This window comes from Phocoena sinus, chromosome 5, assembly GCF_008692025.1.
Source record: "Phocoena sinus isolate mPhoSin1 chromosome 5, mPhoSin1.pri, whole genome shotgun sequence".
Lineage (NCBI taxonomy): Eukaryota > Metazoa > Chordata > Mammalia > Artiodactyla > Phocoenidae > Phocoena > Phocoena sinus.
Genome location: NC_045767.1, coordinates 92,128,966 through 92,150,766, shown reverse-complemented (window position 1 = coordinate 92,150,766; position 21,801 = coordinate 92,128,966). Strand labels below are relative to the sequence as shown.

Genomic DNA, 21,801 nt, shown 5'->3' with positions numbered 1-21,801 from the left:
CCATCTGCGGACAGCCCCGTGCCCTAGGGCGTGAACCGGGGAGAGGAGACACAGTCCTTCACTAGGACACCCCTCGGTAGCAGATGCACCAAGCCGGGAGGCCCCAGTCCGCAAACACCTTGTAAGTTATGACTGATCCACTGGGAGCCCAACTGGGGCCTTCTGTTGAGATCAGCTGGCTCCTTGTCTCTCTCCTGGATCTCCAATGCTGGAGGAGGAAGAGGCCCCTTTTTCATGGCTATTTAATAAGAAGTAATGGGAAAGGGAAGGTTGCATTCCTGGCATTTTGGCTTAGGTCCCGGACTTCATCTTCCCTGAAATGATAACGACACAACCAGAACCGCTGTTGCTCTCACCACCCCCTCCTGACCTTTATATAATGTTTTATAATCTACAAAGTTCTTCTACGTTCCGTGTTCACTTGATCCTCAGAATAAAACCATGGGCCAGGTATTGTTCATCCTTACTTCTCCGATGAGGAAAACGGGGCTCAGAGATGTTAACTGACATGCCCAAAGTCACCCAACTGAGCTATGAGTCGAACCCTCACCTCCGGGATCCGAACCCAGTTCTCTGAGCTCAGCTCCCTGGAGTCTGCTTAGCACCTTAGCTCAACGGCAATAGGGGTTTATCCGGCTTTGCTGGCTCATTCTGGCAAGCTGCTCCACAATTAACGTTATTTCAAAAAGAAACTGAAATCACTCTTCCGTTTGAAGCCTTTAAGTGGCCCGTCATCCCACATAGAGTCAAAGCCAAAGTCACTACGATGGTTTGCAAAGCCCTGCAGGGTCTGGCTCCTGTTGCTTTTCTGAGCAAATCAGCTACTATGCCAGTGCCTTTTGCTCGGTTCCAACCATACTGGCCTCTTTGCTCTCTCCTCCCATGCCTGACACACTCTTGCCTCAGGGTCATTGCACTTACTGTTCCCTCAGCTTGGAGCAATTGTCCTCCAGATCTCCACATAGCTCATTCCCTCATTTCCTTACATCTGCCCAAATGTCACCTTCTCGGGGAAGCCTTCCTTAGGAGCTCTATTTAAACTTGCCACTCCTCGCCCAAAGCACTCCCTGCTTAATTTTTCTCATAGCACTCACCACCTTCTAACATGCGATACAATTTACGTATTTACTTTGTGACTGCCTCTCTCCTCAAATTAGACTATACATGTGGATTATTTGCCTGTTTTGTTTGTTCTTGCCTCTATCTCCAGCACCTAGAGGAGTAAGTCCCCGATAAATGTTTGTGGCAGAAACAGTGATAGGAAAAAATACATCCTGAACATCCAATCTGTTCACAAGGTGGGAGCTTCCTGGAAATGATTATGGCATTTTAAGAATAAAACTGATGACAGGATTTGGAGAACACCACAAAATGAGCATCTGGTGCCTCTGAGGTTCAGGCTAGCTTGTGAATTTTGACACCTCGCCACTGGAAATCAGGTAGGCTCTCTATAGTACAGGTGAACATACCCACACCCCCTAACTTTTTTCTCAGCTAGATATGAAAATTAAACAAAATGAAAATACAGCCCGAGAGGCACAAGAAGCATTTGCTATATACTTCTATCTGTTGCTAAAATAAGCGCTGTCACTCTTCTAAGCTTATTTACATCTGTCAGGTAGTTGAAAAGAGATGCTTGACGGGCTGGCTTCAGACTCTTAGCTTTCAAAATTCTGATTCCAGTCCCGAGGGCTGGCTCAGTTGACCCAGTCTATATACCCGGAAACTTCCACAATATAGTTTGTTTTCCCTGAAGACCCACACTCGTTTCTGTGGGTGTAAGAAGGAAAGAGGTCACAAATAACACACCACTGATCTACTGATGGGCAGGAATAGGGGAGGGCAGTGTTGGTAAATGAGGTCCCGCCCATCCATCGCCAACACTTCCCCCACACCTAAAACCTCCAATTCCAATCAAATTCTTTAATAGGAGGGTTGAGAAATGGAAGTTATAGACTGAACAAGTAGAAACCTAGGGATTACAAGACTGGAGCTGGGCCTAAGTTTCAGCATGACTTACTGTGACAAGTCTGGCCAAAAGGGACCCAATAGGCACCTTCTTTTATTGATAGGATACTCTGTCTCACCGCTGTGTGCTTTCTCACAGCATTTTTATATCTATCATATAATTTGATTCTCATAAAATGTCAGTTGAGCCTACAGATGTATGTCCTTGAATATATTTTTAACTCCCTGTTTCTTCATCTATAAAATGGAGAAACAAAAAAATTGCGTTAGGATTGGTGGGTGGATTAAATGAGGTAATGCATATAAAAGACCTGGCACGTAGTAAATGCACAATAAATGTTGCCCAATACTGCTTTTTAATTTTTATTATAATGAAGCTTACACAAGCGCATGACAGATCTGCAAATAGAAAAGGATACTGAGTGAAAAGTGCGCCTCCCTCACTTTCTCCAGGAACTCCTGAAACTATGCCCCAGGCATAGTTATAAAACCAGCTTCTTATATTATAACTTAAAAAAAATGATTATCATGCGAGAGTGGGGTTAGAGGATTAAAAATCTTCTGGGCGTCAGGTCTTACTGCTCGTGGTTATTGTAGGCAAGACTATTTGATCAGAGCTATACCTGAATCTGCTGTATTATAAGAGATGTCTACTAAACACACACTAGTAAAATAAAGGAAAAAGATGGAGCTTTCATTTTTCTTTGTCTTCTCATTTGAATGGACTGTGAGTTGAGCAAAATACTGATAAATGAGGGAAGCAAAGCAAGAAACAGAGATAAACCATGTTTGGGAGTATACTGAACCCGTAGGGCATGTTTTAATGTAATAATGACCCTAAACAAGAAGAATTGGGTGTGCTGGGATTTAAGCCAGGTTTGGATAAATCCTGTAATACTGTGGAAAGAGGAAGACAAACACATTTTGTGTGTGAGTGTGTGTGTGTGTGTATGAGATAAGAAGAGAATCATTAATGATCACTTTAAACTATCTCTCTTGGTCAGAACCTCTTAAATCACGGCATGTTTTAGATGGAAATGGGGGAATTTTTCAGATTGGCATTTGTCAGGTCTAAAGTGGTGAAAAAACTCCCACTCTCGGGGCTTCCCTGGTGGTACAGTGGTTAAGAATCCGTCTGCCAATGCAAGGGATACAGGTTCGAGCCCTGGCCCGGGAAGATCCCACATACCGCGGAGCAACTAAGCCCATGTGCCACAACTACTGAGCCTGAGCTCTAGAGCCCACAAGCCACAACTACTGAGCCCATGTGCCACAACTACTGAAGCCCACGCACCTAGAGCCCGTGCTCCGCAACAAAGAGTAGCCCCCGCTCACCGCAACTAGAGAAAAGCCCTCACACAGCAACGAAGACCCAACACAGCCATAAATAAATAAATAAATAAATAAATAAATAAATAAATAAATAAACAAAAAACCCCTCCCACTCTCAAGATTAAGAAGGTGGGGCTCGGACCAAGGGATCTGGAAGACTGTCACTGTGACGTACTGGGAGAGGTGGTACTAAAACTAAGGCCTGTTGGCTCTGTACTGCAAGGCTGCTGCATTTAATTTCAATCTTAAAAGCACTCTGTATGAATGACGACATCCTCGTCATGTCAAGGCAGTTTCGTTTACTCCATTTCTTCATAAAGACCGGCACCCAGCAAGCCAGCATAGCTAAGTTTTCCATTTGCTGTGCGTTGGCTTCCTTAGACAGTAAACCTTCCGGGGGCAGACTACGTCTTACTTTGCTTCTCATTTTCTGAATGCCTGATATGTTGCTCTCAATGCGATGGTACTTTTATAAATACATGATAATAACTGCTTACATCCAGTAGCATATAAACAGTACACGGAGTAAATACACAGAGTTTACTTTGTCAATACCAGCGGGGATTAGTATGGCCTGTGGCAATTCATTGTGCCATATAACCATGGCAAAGTGAAAATACCTTATTAAAGAAGAGAAAGGGCCAAAGCCACCATTTTAACCTTAAAGATAGGAAGAGGAAAGAGAACTACAACTCAGTTTCTCCCGTGTGATGACACGGCTTTGAAGCACTCAGTATAGGCCCACAGTCCTTGTAAATCAATGACACTGTGCTTACTGTCACTATTCTTCTACTCTGTCGGATGATTTAGTTAGCTAAAAGCAGAACCTGAGGGGACAAAATAGGGAATGATTTCTGTGAAGCCCTTGCCTCATTGCTTCCTTCTCAAGTGGTTTTGCTCTAACAAAGCAACACTCCCCACTCCCCGCAGTCACCACTGGTGATGCTTTGTTGGTGACAACTGGTAAATGTGGTGTGACATTTATGGTTTGAGGCCTTCTCCACAACTGTGAAAAGGTACCTATTTTAAGATAGCTACAGCATCAATACTTAATGGAACTCAACGCTCTTTGAAAATGAATGAGGTGTTTAACTTTTTTCTGTGTTGAGACAAACATATTTTAGAAAACACCTTCTCCTTTATAAGGGTCAACCCCAGTTCTCCAGCAGGTCTCCAACTTTGTTTATTACTACTCCTTCCAAAGTCCTCTCATCTCTAGTAAAGTGAGTCTTGCCATTCAATCACTGGTGCTTATTATGTGCTAAGAAGGAGAGTTATAAAGATGAATAAGATATGGCTTAGTGCTGGGAAAACACAACTGAACTTGCAGCTCCTTGGTCATTAGCCATTAGGCCTTAGGCTCTTAATCATCCATTAGCAAAGCTAGTTTGGTGCAGCTGTCACTGGCTCTTTTGTTTTCGTTGGTGGCTTTCTTTTTCTGATTGTCATTTCCCTGCCTGGCTCCTTTCATTTATTCATTGAAAAGTTATCATTGATCAGTCCTTATTTTGGGATTTGGGGAATACTTCAGTGAAGTAAGAGACAGAAATCCCTGTCCTAAGGGGGCTTACATTCTAATGGGGGAAGACACAATAAATAAGACATGAAAAATAATATGGCAGATGGTAATAAGTACAATAGAGGAAAATAAAGCAAGGAAGGGGAATGAGGGGTTCCATATGGGAAGTGGGGATTGTAATTTTGAATATGGTGATCGGGAAAGTCTCACGAAGATGTCATTTGAGCAGACACATAAAGGAGATGTGGATGAGCCATGGGGATGCCTGAGGCAGACCCTACAGACAGAGAGAACAGCATGTGCAAAGGCTCTGGGGCAGAAGCAAACAACACATCTGTGTGGTAGCTACTGACCTATAATTTAAAAAACTTTCTATATTGGGATGGTTTTAGATTTATAGAAAAATTGCGAAGATAGTACAAAGAATTCCCATGAGCCCTTCACCCACCTTCCCTTGATGTTAACATCTGACATAACCATGGCCCATTAGTCAAAACTAAGAAATTAACATTGTGAACTACCAATCTGAAGAAATCTGTGACCATTAGTGGTGAATTTATCTGCCCACAGTTAACCACTGCAAGTTAGTGGCAACAGTTAGAGTATCATAATTCAGTATCTTTAAATAATCACCTTTACTTTGAAGGGGCAGGTAAAATTTATTTTATATATTTTTTTTTTTCCTTTTTTTTTTTTTTTTTTTTTTCGGTACGCCGGCCTCTCACTGTTGTGGCCTCTCCCGCTGCGGAGCACAGGCTCCGGACGCGCAGGCCCAGCGGCCATGGCTCACGGGCCCAGCCGCTCCGCGGCATGCGGGATCCTCCCGGATCGGGGCACGAACCCACGTCCCCCGCATCGGCAGGCGAACTCTCAACCACTGCGCCACCAGGGAAGCCCTATTTTATATTTTAATATCACATTGGCAGACACTCATAACAGAAGAGGCCCGCACGTCGGAACACCTGCCTATTTGTCAACAAGTTCAGAGTCACGAGATAACTAGGGGAAATCTATAGTTTAACAGATTCCCATCGCTTCCCCTTCTCTAAACCTAGTTTCTCCTGATCTGGAATAAACCAACACTGCTGCTGCACCCCAAACTTTCTTACCCAGAATCATTCACTCAGCCAGCAAGTATCTATAAAGCAACTCTTATATGTCAGGTGTTGCCAGGGGCTCTCTGACCTTCTAGTGGAGGAGACTGGCAGTGGACGCAATGATTCCAGTACAGGGAAGTGAATGGTACGAAGGAGGCATGGGCAGCATGAAACTCACTGTGGAGAGGGTGAGGGTGGGAGCTTCCCAGAGAAGATCTCTCTTGAGCTAGACAACTTGGAATTAGCCAGATAAGTAAGGGGTGAACCAAACACCTCTGGCCAGGGATCAGTACGTTCAAAAAAAACAAAGGCACGAAACAGCAGAGCATTATACCTGGGAAACTTTAGAGCCAAGTGTGTTTGGAGTGTTGGGAGGAAAGGGTAGAGTGGGGTTACTCAAAGTCTGGTCCTTGGACCAGCAGTACTGGCATCACCCGTGAGCTGGTGAGAGCTGCCACTGCATGGGCCCCACCCTGACACACTGAGTCAGAACTTATGGGGCTGAGACCCAGGAAACTGTGTTTTTAACAAGCTTGTCCACTGGTTCTTTTTGTTTTTTTTTTAAATAAATTTATTTATTTATTTTTGGCTGCTTTGGTTCTTCGTTGCTGTGCGGGGCTTTCTCTAGTTGTGGCGAGCAGGGGCTACTCTTTGGTGTGGTGCATGGGCTTCTTATTGCGATGGCTTCTATTGTTGTGGAGCACAGGCTCTAGGCACGTGGGCTCAGTAGTTGTGGCTCGTGGGCTCTAGAGCGCAGGCTCAGTAGTTGTGGCGCACAGGCTTAGTTGCTCTGCGGCATGTAGGATCTTCCCGGACCGGGGCTCGAACCCGTGTCCCCTGCATTGGCAGGTGGATTCTTAACCACCACGCCACCAGGGAGGCCCTCGCCCATTGGTTCTTATGCACATTGAAGTCTTGAGAATCACTGAGGTAGAGAATCAAGTCAACTAGACCTACAGAACGCCAGAAGCTGACCGGAAAAGGTCAACCTGTAGCTAGCAAACACTAGAAGATCTTAGACTTCATGGCTGGCTCTTTATGGGCCTAGTTTTCCAACCTAACAACAACCAGGAAGAATCCAGTTGTAGAAAATGTCATCACTAGAAAGACTTAAAGCAAAACAGGTGACTTCTACAAAGATGTCTTAAGGGCCAGGCCCTGTTGTGTCTACAAATCAAGATCACATTTATTTTTGTGAAGGGAACAGCTGTGTTGTCTGTCTGGGCTACCAGCACACCTAATTATAGCAGCATCCACGTTGCTGGCGATAGCAGATATGGTCTCCTGCCCAGGAGATTATCTCGTGGCTGAGCAGTTTTGAGCCAACTTAAACAAAACACAACGGACTTACCTCATTCTTCAATCATCACTAATTAAAGACAACCTTCTGCTAGAGGCAGGCGGGGCTTTTGCTTTCTTTCAAAGTTGCCCTGGAATAAAGATTTCTCAGAGATAGCTTCTATTAATGAATGTATAATGTGGATGCCACTTCAGAGGCGTTTAAAAAAAGCACAATTGAAATTGCCAAGATGGAACATGGAAGTCTGCACGTCAACAGGTAATTAGAAAACGGAGCTTCTGTGCCGTCTTCCTCCTCCTCCACCTCTCCTCTCTCCTTTGAATCCCTGATGCCTACGGAACGGGGCTGCTGGTGGCTACAGTTTACTGAGCACCTAAGTAGGAAGCGTATGATGACAATTACAACGAGGACAGCAGTTGGCCCTTCCATGGCCCTCACTTCAACCCCGGAACTGCGTGTTTACCTGTATCATAGTTTAATCCTCATAACAAGCCTGAGTTAGGTATTAGTATTCTAGTCCTATTTTACAAACAAGGAAAGTGAGTGCAGAGTGATTGATGAACTTGCCCTAGAGTCCACATTCTTTACCATGTTATACGGTCTTTCCAGGTCATCTACTTCATCTTCAAAACAACCTTGGAAGATAGGTGTTATCAGCTCTATTTTTGCAGGTGAAGAAATGAAGGATCAGGGAGATTATAAATTTGCCCAAAGCCACCTAAATAGTAAGTAGAAGGGTAAGTAGAAGGGTCAGTATCGAACCTGATTGCAAAGCCCACGTTCCTCCCTCCACCCCACATTGTTGCTGGCTACAGTGCGGGGGTGGATAGTAGAAAAGAGCCTTGGAAGGTTCTGGGCAGTTCATTTTTATAAATTGCATCCAAAAGCGGCTTAGGTTAGAGTGCCCTTTTTCTGGTGGTGAGGCTGCCCTTTCAAGCAGATCTTCTTTTGCCTTTGCCGGGACATCGGCTGGGCCTGGGGTGATAGGGCATGGTTGCAGGCCAGAAGCTAATGGTTCCCTCATGGGCTGTGATTTCAGTCACTTGCTGCTCCAGCCAAGTGAGCTAAAAAAACCACAGACAACATACCTCTGTCATGTTATTGTTCTCCGAAATGTGGGACAATAGGAATGGAGGAAATTTCCAGCCAAGGCAAAACTCAACCTTAGGTACACACACACACACACACACACACACACACACACACACACACACACACACATGCATGCACAGTTGTCAATTGAGCCAAGTGTATTTTTGATGAATGATTAGTGGGGCTTTCCAAGAATCTGGCAAAATAACACTTGAAGGGGTTTCAGCATAGCCTTGAGATGCATAAGAGCTATTAACCTCCTTATGTTATCATTTTTCCAAAATAATTACCAGAGCAGCGGAAAGAGGTTTTCCTTAGGGGGTTTCTAAACAGGGGTCTGATCACTTTATCCATCCTTAAGTTTGTAGTGCCAAAGATAAATAACAAACCTTATACTTACACCATGGGGGCCTTTCTACATTAAGAGGGAGGAACTACATTACAGGGGAGAGAAACAACGACTAGTTCAACTTAATCATTCACTGAATTTATCTAGTGTTGAGAATGCTTGGAGAAAAAATATAATTTTTTTAATTTTTTAAATTAAAAATTTTTTTAATTTAAAATTTAAATAATTTTTTAAATTTTAGAATTAAATTTTATTTAATTTTTTAAAATTTAAATTTAAAAATTAAAAAAATTTTTAAGTAAAATGTTATACAATTTTAACCAGCACTCATTAGAACCAATTTTAATGGCATGATAACAAAATTTTCCAAACCCAGTAAGTTCTGAGATGGCAGAACTGTGTCTCATGACTGATGTGACCCCATTGCTTAGAAGAGTTCCTGGCACATGGCTAATGCTCGGTAACTATCTATTGATCAGCTGTCCTACTGGCGCTCCTTCCAGCTGACCACTTTGATCATGATGATGGCAGTGCTATGTACTTGGGAAGCAGCATTCATTAATCCTTCCAATGATGCTACCAAGTAGTTAAAATTACGGTCCTCATCTTACAGAGGAGGGAAAGTGAGGGATAGTGAAGCTCTGTTACATGCCCAGGTGATGGTAGAAGCTGCTAGAAAGTGGTAGGGCTGAGATTGGAACTGAGATCTCCCTGCTCCTGGAGTCTGAGTTCTTAGTCACTGTTCTAGTCTGTCTGTCTATCATCAGTGGTAGGCTTCAGGTGGTGAAGTTGAGTTCTTGCCTGGAGTCAAGAAGAAGAGTCCTGAGGTTATTTTAACATCATTTCTGGCAAGTGTGTGGCGAGAGGGAAGTGTTTCTATTTTGTTCCATACACTGTGGAGGCATTTTTGGTGACATAGCCCTTTGGAACTCACCACTGGTGATTCCAGAATGTCTCTAAAATTTCTCTGTAAGTTCCTTTCTTTGAGCCCCACCCAGAATCTCCCAAACACAAAGAGAAACTCTGTTACAAAGTGGGAATGAGGTACCCAGACTAGTTCATAAAAGCCAATTTAACTAATAATTAAAATACAGTGTATCTACCGTGATAAACTAGTAATTAAGCCAGATGGAAAAGGGTAGCATTCAGTAAGCTATAATTCATGAAACTGTTCGATGCTCAAGGAAATATAGACTTAATGAAGAGAAAGATTGTTTTTTTAATTTGAAGACCACTGGATCCTTTCATAAAGGCTTTTAGACACAGGTAACGCTAGCACTTTAATTCCGTTTTCTCTTTGAAACCTGGCTTTCGTGTTCTTTGTACTTTAGGTAGGGGTGATATTACAAGGCACTCTCATACTTGACACCAGTCATTAGATTGATTTTGTTCATGTGTAGAACAAAAGATGGAGGGAGATAAAAGGGAAGGGGGAGGGGAGGGTTCCCCACTGGGCGCTGGTCTGGGCTGGGGTGACCGGAGGAGATGAGAGAGGGCAGCAGAGGGGATGTATGTGCAGAGATGAGAAACTAAATACGTGAGCTCATTTGTAATGAGATGGATAGACCTAGAGTTTGTCATACAGAGTGAAGTAAGTCAGAAAGAAAAAGACAAATACCGTATGCTAACACATATATATGGAATTTAAGGGAAAAAAATGTCATGAAGAACCTAGGGGTAAGACAGGAATAAAGACGCAGACCTACTGGAGAACGGACTTGAGGGTATGGGGAGGGGGAAGGGTGAGCTTTGACAGGGCGAGAGAGAGTCATGGACATATACACACTAACAAACGTAGTAAGGTAGACAGCTAGGGGGAAGCAGCCGCAAGGCACAGGGATATTAGCTTGGTGCTTTGTGACAGCCTGGAGGGGTGGGATGGGGAGAGTGGGAGGGAGGGAGACGCAAGAGGGAAGACATATGGGAACATATGTATATGTATAGCTGATTCACTTTGTTATAAAGCAGAAACTAACACACCATTGTAAAGCAATTATACCCCAATAAAGATGTTTAAAAAAAAAAAAAAATAAATAAATACGTGAGCTCCACGTGGGGAACCAGGACACGCCTCTTGAGGGAGAAGCACAGCTGTGATGAGAAAAAGTCAAGGGTGTGCATGTGTACACAATCGTGCCTGTGTGATTGTGTGTTCTTACGTTCAGTTGTGCATTTATTCAACTTATCGAGCATCTTCTTTATGCCAGCTCTGTGCTCACAGATAAAGTCTGGGTCCTCAGGCAGTTCACATTTTTGTGGGGAAAAGAGACAAAAGACAAGCAAACAAGCATATAAAAAAAAAACCAAATAAAATCACATACAGTGAAAACAGCCAGGATGAAACTAATTGAGGCACTAGGAGAATAGATAACAAAGGCACCAAACTGGAAGGGAAGTCTCCTGGAGAATGTGACTCGAAAGCCATGTATGAGGAAGAACTAGAAGAAGAACATTTCAGGGAGAGGGACCAACAAGAACCAAGGGCCTGGAGAGACAAAGTACCTGGTGTGTTCTAAGAACTGGATGGAAAGCCAGTGTGACTGCAGCTCAGTGGTTAACAGGGAGAGAAATGTGTGATGAGCAAAAAGATGTGGCAGGGTGGGTCCATGAAGGAACTCACGCCAAGCTGAAGGGTCAGTTTAATTCTAAGGGCGGGGGAAAGCCACTGGGGGCGTTTGAGGGAGGGAGTGACAGGTCGAAGGAGCTTCCACAAAGATGGGCTTGGCTGTTGGGAGGAGAACGCATTGGGGGGTCAGGGACCAGTTGTGCTCATCACGGTGGCATGCGTCCTCCTGTCCCTGTTATAGGCACTGGGCAGACTGGGGAACCAGACAGCCACTTGCCTTTTGGCATTTTACAGCTGGAAGGACACTCAGTGTGAGTAACGTGGTTTTTGAGAGTTTTGATTTTACAGACGGTAGACGACAAAAGTGGAGGGCTCACAGGGTACTGCAACTTTCTCTTTGGCTAAAGAAAGTAAAAACTCAACTACCATCTGTGATCACATTCTTTTCATAAGAGAAAGGATATTTTAAAACCCAAACTATAAGGATATAATCTCGGGGGGAAAAAAACCCAATTTTTGTAGAAAACACTACGCTTTCCTTGTATTTTCAACATTTTGCTTTAGAAGCGGTGAGAACCTCCTTCCAGGCTGGGTACACACTCCCACATCAGTGTTCAGAACATCAGTGTTTTGGAACCATTGAGCCTGCCTATCTCGCCCATTTCACAGGTGAGACAAAGTGAGGCTCAGGAGACACGCGGCTTTCTCAGGGTGATGATGTGACTTAAGGGCAGAGGGCCAAGGCCCCAGTCCCCTCACTCCAGATTCATTCTCCTTCCATTACATCATCACGCTGTACAGTCCGGATGATTTCTTCTGCTTTGCCAACTTTCAGATACTGCCCCATCTATTCCTGTCCAGGGTGCAGTACGCCGGCCATTTTCACTTCCCTGCCAAGATTTCTGAGAGCTGAGATACTTATGAAGAAACAAGAACTCAGCAAAACAGCTCACAGCCCAGAGCCTGATAAAAAGGAATTCCATTCTTTATAAAGAAGAGGAGGGTGGTGTCTTACCTGATCTTTAGATAGGCTGCAACTCCAAACACCAGCAACACCACAGCAATGACTGTCACCGTAATGGCGGCGATGCTGCCTGGGAAGGAGAAGAGGCACAGAAAGAAGATGAAGGAAGGGTGTTCACTCCAGATCATTCTGCAATGCGAAACCCAGGAGCTTGATTCTGTTATCAAAATGCTTCTCAGGCTAGGCTAAGTTCGGTAAATGGCCAATATTTATGAAGACCTTTTGGCTGGCCTTGAGTTCAGAAAACAGTTCACAGTAATATTTGATCATTTTTTTAAGAATGCCACCGATCTGTTGCTGCTGCTGCTGCCGTCTGCAGGGGTAGTGGATTTAAAATCTCCTGAAGTGCTATTTTCTTCTTTCATGTGCTTTAGCTTGTCTTTCTAGCATTTGCAAAATATTGGAAGACCTAGGATGCTAAGTCAAGGGTCATGACAAAATAATGCTGTTGATTTTTTAATAAAGCAGAACCACAGCGCTATGTCAGTAGTGGCCACTTCAAAAGGGCCATCTTGGTAGGAGATGCACTAATTTTAATGATGCCATCAAATCAAAGCATTTTAAAAGAACATCTCTTTGGGTCATGTGTCCAGTTTTCAGCCCTGAAAGGTGAATCTGATTTTGTGGAGGACAAAGTCAAGTTTGGTGTATAAAATAAGGTCAAGTCTGGTAGGTAACGCTATGTTTTGTTTGTAGAAATAACCAGGCACAATTATAAAGTAACATGAAGGTTTTATTGTGTAGTTTGAAATCTGTTTCCAAAGGCAACTATTAATGGGCAGTTAAAAAACAAAAAACCCTTTGAGCACATAGCCTTGTAAGAATAACCATACTGCTTCCAGAGATTACTACTTTGGGGCACAATGCTCCTTTTGTGTGAGTTGGTGGCTAATAATGTATATATTTCAGTTTTATTTCACCTCAGAAATACCAAGAATCAATTGGGCTTTTGTCTCCTCATTGTTAAAGTGACTTTTTAGCATTAAAGTTGGTACTAGGGATCCCATTTACTCGTTCAGGCCACTGAGAAATTATTTTTTACTTCAACAAATGAATGGGACTCTTAAACACATTGGAAAGAGCATCAGATCTGGAGCCTGAATATGCAGATTCACGTGTGGTTCTATCATTAGCTGTCTGACTATGGGCTAATTACTTAACCCTGTGGACCCATACGCCACTCACCTGCTGTGACAGAGAAAGAAGAGCTGTTCTAGCTGCCCACATAATTTGAAGAAAATTAAATGAGGTGCCCTATGCACCAAGCTAAAGTCCTATCCAGATATACCTTCCTGGACCAGTGCCCATCTTTCATGAACTACATCGCAAAGGTGATGGATCTGTCCCACATTTTTGGAGATTTACTATTTGTGGATGGTTTTGCCACTTCTATTTTTCCCCCCCTCTCTTATGAATGCCTTTTGTATATTGTTCTTCTCATTAGCCCTTCCACCAAAGGAATTAGAGCAGAGCTAAGAAGCAAATGAGTCTACTCATCAACTCTTTAGTAACTCCCGCCAAGGTTTGGGTGAAAGAAGGCTACAGGAGACATGCATGCCCCTGCTGGTTATAATTTCTAAAAGGCCAAGGAGGTATTGCTAACATTGAGACTAAGACCAGAACTTGGTGTGTCTACACAGACCGACCGTAATGTACCATTTTAGAGCTTCCACTCTTGGACACTCACACGCCCATCTCTTTGCTCCTAGAGTCCTTTAGGGCCAGATTGGTATAATTATCAGCACAATTCTCTTTCCTTTTTACTATCGTCAAGGTAGAATTATGGCACCGAACACTCAAATATGAAGACTGGATCAAGTAGAGAAAGTTTGAGCTCAGTCTCCTTATGGATAACCTCTACCCTGCACTTAGCTTCTCCGCCTCCAAACTGAGCTGAAATTAGTACCATTCAAAGTTCACTGAAGCCTCTTAACGGCTCTTTTAAGAGCTTGTGAAATGAGGATTATTACTGCAAGGTAAGGTGATGGGGGTAATTTCAAGATTCAAAAAGGTACACTGATTGCAATTAGGAGCTTTGAAAACTGACCTTTAAATTTAATTTCCTCCTTTCAAAAAAACGGGAGGAGAGAAAGAATATAGTTGATTTCTCTATAAGACCCTTCTTTCTTGCCCCAGGATACATTTAATTTAGGAAATCATAGGTTTGTCCTTCAAAATTTCTTCCCTCTAGGCAGTTGGATCTCCTCCAACTCTGCGATTTACTGGATATATTTAAATACCACCTCTACTGAAGAAAAAACAGGCAGTTCCCCAACTCAAGTGCTGTTTCTTTTTGTTTTTTTTGAAACAGAAAGTAGTAGAATGACCGGCTTCCTCTCCATGTGACTGGTGGCTGTCTGGCTCTCCGTGTAGACCAGTCTTCAAACAGGGCTCTTCAAGGCCACCCTTCTTGTTCACAAAGGACAGCCGTGCAACAAGAGGTGGAATTAGCAGGTGATTCCCCCCATGGGCCCTTGAGGGCAGCTGAGCGAAGGGGTGTTTCTGAGGGTTCATATTGCCCCAAAGGAGGCCAAAACGTGTGAGGTGAAATAGATGGTACTTAAATATTCGGGCCATCTCCTTAACTATTCTGCCACCCACCAGCTCTTCTCAGAGGGTGCCACCGTGGGGGCAAGGGTCTTCTGGAACCAGAAGGGCTTCATCAGGCCCCCAGCCTGGGAGGGCTTGTGTCCTAAGCTCGCTTTCACCTCCACGGCAGCTGCAGCTGCCCCCCTCCGAAGCAGCCGGGAAGTTCATGCTGGGAAGTTCCACGCCTCAGGGCATCGTGGTTTGAGCATCTGAGGGGTTTGCTGAGCTGACAGTAGCCAAGGGTAGCAGGACTTTATGCGGGAACCGAAAAGGCCTGATTTCCTCCTTGTGAAAACAAATGCCATTTCCCCCTGAGTTCTGTTTAAAGTAAACTGGATACTTCATGACCTTTTTTTCCCCCTTAGATTCCATATATATGTGTTAGAATACGGTATTTGTTTTTCTCTGGGATAAGGAGGGTGGGAGGGAGGGAGAAGTAAGAGGGAAGAGATATGGGAACATATGTATATGTATAACTGATTCACTTTGTTATAAAGCAGAAACTAACACACCATTGTAAAGCAATTATACTCCAATAAAGATGTTAAAAAGAAAAAAAAAAAATACAACAGGGTATTGCTTTTATCTGTATTTTCATTAGCATTCAGTCAACTCAAAAAATGTATTAATTAATTAATGACTGCATTTTGTATGTGTCAGTCATAGGATGGGTTATTACTATAATAGCAGAAATTAAAATACCATTGATAAGGAAAAAAAAAATAAACTGGAATTCCCCTTCTCGTACTTCGTCTTTCGAGGCAGGGCAGGGAGAGGAAAGATGAGGAAGGTGTGGCTAGGGCAGGGAAGCTCTGCCCTATGAGGAAGGTGTGTACACTGGGTAAGCAGTACCCTGGGGATGGGGGATGGGGAGGTGGCTGGCATTTCTGTCTTCCTCATCTTCCCTGTTGGCATGTGTGAGTTTCAGACTGGGTGTGATTCACTCTGTGAAGCCCTGGAACCAGAAGAAATTAAGAGAGAACCAGAGGAAATTTATGTATTTTCTAACCCGAGATGCTAGAATATTCCACTGTGCCAACACGTTCTGCCTGACCAGAGGGCTGTTGAAGAGCCATGAGCCAAAGCCTCCTTGAAGTCTGGGTCTCTCTGATGGGGTTTCTCAGGGGGCCATTTCCCCACTTTCATAACAATTCAGAACAGAAAAACAGAACAGGCTAAAGAATGATCTGTTCTACACCTGTGGGTGGTTACTTCGGTCTGGTGCTGGGCCAAGAACTTTACAGCTCCCATCTCATTGAATTCTCTTTATGAGATGAAGAGAATGATTCCCATTTGATGGATGAGCAAGTTAAGGCTCGGAGAGATTTAAGAACTTGATTCAGGTTTTATAAGCTGGTAAATGATTAAGCTGTCATTTGAACCCAGGACTATTTCCTAGGTTTTGCATGTTTAATCATTAATATACTGGTGACATCCCTGGCCATTTTCTCAGCTTGGCCAGCTCCTACACTTTCTTTATGACAACTAAAGATCAACCCTTCTGGGAAGCTTTTCCTGACACCCCCAAGCAAGCTGTAGTGTTGTTGTGTGTTCTCAGCTCTTTGTGTCTGCTTCTCTTAAACACTCTGTGTTGTATTTTTGAGCTTCCCCAGACAGATTCTAATCATATCCATCTTGCATCTTATCCCCCTTCTCCCTGAACTCTCCGCACTGGGCACAGTCTCTAGCCCATAGTGGGTATTTAAATTATTTTTTTTAATGTTGAATGATTAAATGTAATACTCGCAAAAAAAAAATAAAAAAGATAACTGGCAGTTTTGGAGACTAGTCACTGTGCTAAGAAGGTCCCCAAGCAGCCGCCTCTCCACCTGTCCATCGTGGAACCCCTGCTCCAGGTCTTACCTCGGCATCTACTCCTATGACTCTACAGCTATGGTCCAACCGCCCCAGTGTGTGCTTGCGAGTCCCCATGGACGACTGAGCTGGAGGAGAGTTATTTTAGGACTCTCTGTCTGATTAAAGTCAGAAAATATCCTTGAAGTAACCAGAACAAAATCCCAGAAGCCCACGCTTCTGGTTGGACCTGGTCAGACTACCCGAGGGAGAGGGTCTCCCTGGAGGGCATCACTTGCCCTGCTTCGACTCTGTTCTGTGCCCGTGCAGTCCTGGAATAAACTATGACATCATTTACAGGCTCTCTCCGCCGCCCCCAACACCTGCCTCTCTTTACTACGCTTCGGCTAGTCCTTCGCAGACACAGGACGTCCTCCACACTAGAAGGGACTCTGCTCCTGTCCAGACTACCTCCCCGTCACTTGTCCTAAAGGTGTCCTCCTGTCTTCCTGGGCTTAGCAATGTTCCCAAACCTCAAATGTTCCCCTGGGGACTCTTCTCATTGAGGGATTTCCCCCCCATTTTAAACATGAAAGAAACGTTTCATCTGATCTCTTTGGCAGGATACTTGCCAATCATATCCAAAAATGAGAATATTAGGATGTGATAGGATGAACCCGAATGACCTCCAAAAGAAAGAGCTTTCCTAGGCTCTTTAAAAAAGTTGTTATCTCTCTGAGAGAGCCGGGGACAGGGGAGGTGACGGTGGGGTGTTCTCAGGATGATAAAAGAAGGTGTCTTGCTGCTATCTGTGGATGACTTCCGGACTACATCTCATTGGGAATTCATCAGTCAGGCTTGTTTAGAATGCCCGTGTAAATGCTTTGACCAAGTTCCTGGGTGTGCATGTGTGTGTGTCTGATCTATTTTGAGAAGTCTTTAACAAAACCTCTGGACTGTTTTTCAATGTTCTTACTCTTTTCTTTCCTCTTTACCATCTAGAGAATAGGTAAGAAACGGAAAATAGGAGCAGGTGGCCACTTCAGAGAGCGTGGTGGCTTCTTCAGTCAAGGTCACCAAGAGGAAAGGAACATTCTGTCTCAGAGGAATTCTTCCTCTTTAAACGCATGTGTCTGCGGGGCTTCCCTGGTGGCGCAGTGGTTGAGAGTCTGCCTGCCGATGCAGGGGACACGGGTTTGTGCCCCGGTCCGGGAAGATCCCGCATGCCGCGGAGCGGCTGGGCCCGTGAGCCATGGCCGCTGAGCCTGCGCGTCCGGAGCCTGTGCTCCGCAACGGGAGAAGCCAGGACAGTGAGAGGCCCGTGTACTGCAAAAAAAAGCCAGAGTAGGGAAGAGGTGGGAATGAAGATGTTCTCTAAAGGATGGGCTGAACTTGGACAGAGAGCAATGAAATTTTTAGGCAAGAACCAGCTAGATGGAGGTACATATATACAATGGAATATTACTCAGCCATAAAAAAGAATGCAATTGGGCCATCTGTAGAGACTTGGATGGACCTAGAGACTGTCATACAGAGTGAAGTTAAGTCAGAAAGAGAAAAACAAATACCATATCCTAACACATGTATATGGAATCTAAAAAAAAAAAAAGGTTATGAAGAACCTAGGGACAGGGCAGGAATAATAAAGACACAGATGTAGAGAATGGACTTGAGGACACGGGTTGGGGGGAAGGGTAAGCTGGGACAAAGTGAGAGAGTGACATGGATATATATACACTACCAAACGTAAAATAGATAGCTAGTGGGAAGCAGCTGCATAGCACAGGGAGTTCAGCTGGATGCTTTGTGACCACCTAGAGGGGTGAGATAGGGAGGGTGGGAGGGAGACGCAAGAGGGAGGGGATATGGGGATATATGTAAATGTAGAGCTGATTCACTTTGTTATAGAAAAACTAACACACCATTGTAAAGCAATTGTAAAGGTGTTAAAAGAAATTAAAAAATAAAGGACATTAAAAAGAAAAAAAATAAAATAACTGATTCTAATGAAAGTGTAGCTATTTGTTAAATTGAACTTTATAAGTAGTTATGATGCAAAATTAAAACTCCTTTATAAGGCATACAGCTTGCATGCAAATATGATACAGAACTGTTTTTTTTTTTTTTTTTTTTTTCTTTACGCGGGCCTCTCACTGCTGTGGCCTCTCCCGTTGCAGAGCACAGGCTCCGGACGCGCAGGCCCAGCGGCCATGGCCCACGGGCCCAGCCGCTCCGCGGCATGCGGGATCCTCCCGGACCGGGGCACGAACCCATGTCCCCTGCATCGGCAGGCGGACCCCCAACCACTGCGCCACCAGGGAAGCCCAGAACTGTTTTTTTTTTTGTTGTTTTTTTTTTTTTGCAGTACGTGGGTCTCTCACTGGTGTGGCCTCTCCAGTTGCGGAGCACAGGCTCCGGATGCGCAGGCTCAGCGGCCATGGCTCACGGGCCCAGCCGCTCCGTGGCATGTGGGATCTTCCCGGACCGGGGCACGAACCCGTGTCTCCTGCATCAGCAGGTGGACTCTCGACCACTGTGCCACCAGGGAAGCCCAATACAGAACTGCTTTTAATTAGCACGATCCAAGTTTGTCTCCGTGTTAGTCCTTCTCTCTGCTGCCCCATCCCCTCAAATCTTTAAATCATTAAAGTACTGCTTAATCATTTCTTCACACAGTGGCAGAGGTAAACTTTATTAAAATTAGTCAAATATGACCACAATTGGAATCTTTTACTTCATGTTTATACTATTTCTTAAAAGCTAGTTAGTTTGCAGGATTGGTCAGTGGGCAGACTTGGGATTCAAACTTTGGGCAGGATCCCTGATATCTACACTTTTCCACTTCCTGTCATCAGAAGCCCTGGTTTGGGGACTGGCTTTACTTTTATCTAAAAGCATTTTACCTACTTGTGTAGCATATAGTTAAAAATGTATACTAGAAACACAAATCTCTGTTGAGATAATAAAAGATTTGCATTCACCCAAGCAAGTGTGTGTTTCTTTTTTCTTCATTTCTCTCTCCTGCAGGCACATAGCTGTACTTGAAGGATGCAGGGAGCACAGGTTTGTAATCAATGCCAAACGGGGCACACAAGTCGGCACAGTTCCTGGTTACCATGGTTTTAAAATTTCCTTACTTCACTTACAATCACAATCTTTCCCAACACAAATGAAGCCTCGTTCCCACCTGGAATTTTTTATAACTACCTGTTTAGGTCGCCCAACCCCAGCTCTCCTTTGACACCTGTAATGTAAACTAGGCTGGGTTTCTGAGAATAGCAAACAGTGCCCCTCATCCCCTTTCCCTATAGCATCCTGACAAGCTGATGTCCACACAGCAGCTTCCCATCAACATCGCGTCAGGGAGCACTCCTCTCATTCAGTGTTCTCCAGACCAAAAGGAGCCCACGGAGAGTAAGAATTCTTCCCGAAACAGGGGTGACCCCTACATCTGTATGCTATTAACAGACTCTCCTTAAAGACTGAATGCAGTCTTGGCTTAACAACATTTCTCAGGGGACAGCTCTAGTATTGTGCCAAGAACAGTAATAAAAGCATTAAGAAAAACAATCGTGGTCGTAAAAGTCTCAGCAGCCATCCTTTACTGCAGTTCCCTGTGCCAGGCACTGAGCTAGGCAGAGCGGGGTAGGTATCTCCACTTAGGAGTTTAGCAAAAGCAGTTAACAAAAATCTATTCAGCTGGTTAGTACGCAGAAATGGGATTCAACCTCTGAGGCTGGATTCCCCAAACTTATGCTTCTCTACTTTCTGTGACCAGAAGACCTGGCGTGAAGACTGGCTTTATACATGCACTAGCTGAACAGTCTTGGGCAAGTCGCTTTACTCCTTTGCGCCTCTATGGCCTCATTTGTGTCCCTATCTCTACCTGTAAAGTGAGAATTCGTTCAATCATTCACACAACTGATGTTTATTGTTTACTACGTGCCCAACTTTGACGAATACGAATCGCTTGCTTCCTCTCAGAGTGCTTTTACAGATTAAACAGTGTATTTAAAATGCTTTGTCCATCATGAAGTGCATTACAAAGGTCTCAGTCTCTGGGCATCTCTTACCCATAAAAACTCTGAAGCCAGGAAGAAACTTGAATCCAGAAAAGATCGGAGCCAGCCCTAGTATTCGAAATGATTGCGGATCTGAAGCTCAAGTTTTGCTTCCAGCCTGATCATGACCAATGGAATAATGTAATTTTACTGTTGAAAGGAAATTAAGAAGGTTCATTGCCTCTAACCCCTTCATTTTACAGATGATAACATAGAAATTAAGAGATTTGGCTGAGATCAGACTCCATCAGTGGCAGAGCTGGGACTAGATACCTTTGAATTCCTGGTTTGCCTTCTTTTAAATTTTCTACCTCTTGGTCTTATCCCAAGTAAAAGCCTTAAGCCACTGATAGCTGAGGCAATGAACAAAGACAAGACCCCATCCTCTATGTCACGACAATGTTTTCAAAATTCAAACATCTCTATACCACTCTCATGATTTTTGCCATGTCCGCATCACTGATACTATTATTTTCTTAATATCTGTCCTTTTTTTTCTTTTTTTTTTTTTTTGCGGTATGCGGGCCTCTCACTGCTGTGGCCTCTCCCGTTGTGGAGCACAGGCTCTGGACGCACAGGCTCAGCGGCCATGGCTCACGGGCCCAGCCGCTCCGCGGCACGTGGGATCTTCCCGGACCAGGGCACGAAACTGTGTCCCCTGCATCGGCAGGCGGACTCTCAACCACTGTGCCACCAGGGAAGCCCTAATATCTGTCTTTTAATTAAATTATTTTTCTTTAGATACTGACTACATATAGCCACACCCTAAGCAATGATAGCTATGAAATCATGAGTTTGATATGTTATTTTAGTCTTTTTTCAAATTCATACTGAAACAAAAACATAGATTTATTAGAATGAAGAAGGTTCATCCTCTTGCATACTACCTGTGTAGGGACTTAAATCATACTTTTGGGAACACTGCTCCCACGAACCAAATTTTCACAAAGAAACTCGGGGTGAGATGCTGGATTGGGGGTAGATCACAGCCCTCAGATCCCCTGGAGGAGGCCAGGAAGAATGGAGGGCAGAGAGTCGGGGTCATCAGGGCCAGTGTCAACGCCTGTCACTACTTTAGGGAATGTGGCAGCTTCATGAATACTGCTTCTT

The 21,801-nt window shown here is 44.1% G+C and overlaps 1 protein-coding gene across 2 annotated transcripts in view; it reads right to left on the bottom strand.

Annotated features, from left to right (window-relative positions):
- Positions 1–21,801, bottom strand: part of PARM1 (prostate androgen-regulated mucin-like protein 1) — a 102,783-nt gene that overhangs the window by 3,818 nt on the left and 77,164 nt on the right. For both annotated transcript variants that reach the window (XR_004350039.1, XM_032632859.1), the window contains exon 3: positions 12,239–12,317. Coding sequence is in view for 1 of the 2 variants with exons in the window: in XM_032632859.1 (XP_032488750.1) it covers positions 12,239–12,317 (79 nt within the window). In the remaining variant the exon portion in view is untranslated. The remainder of the gene's footprint in view (positions 1–12,238; positions 12,318–21,801) is intronic.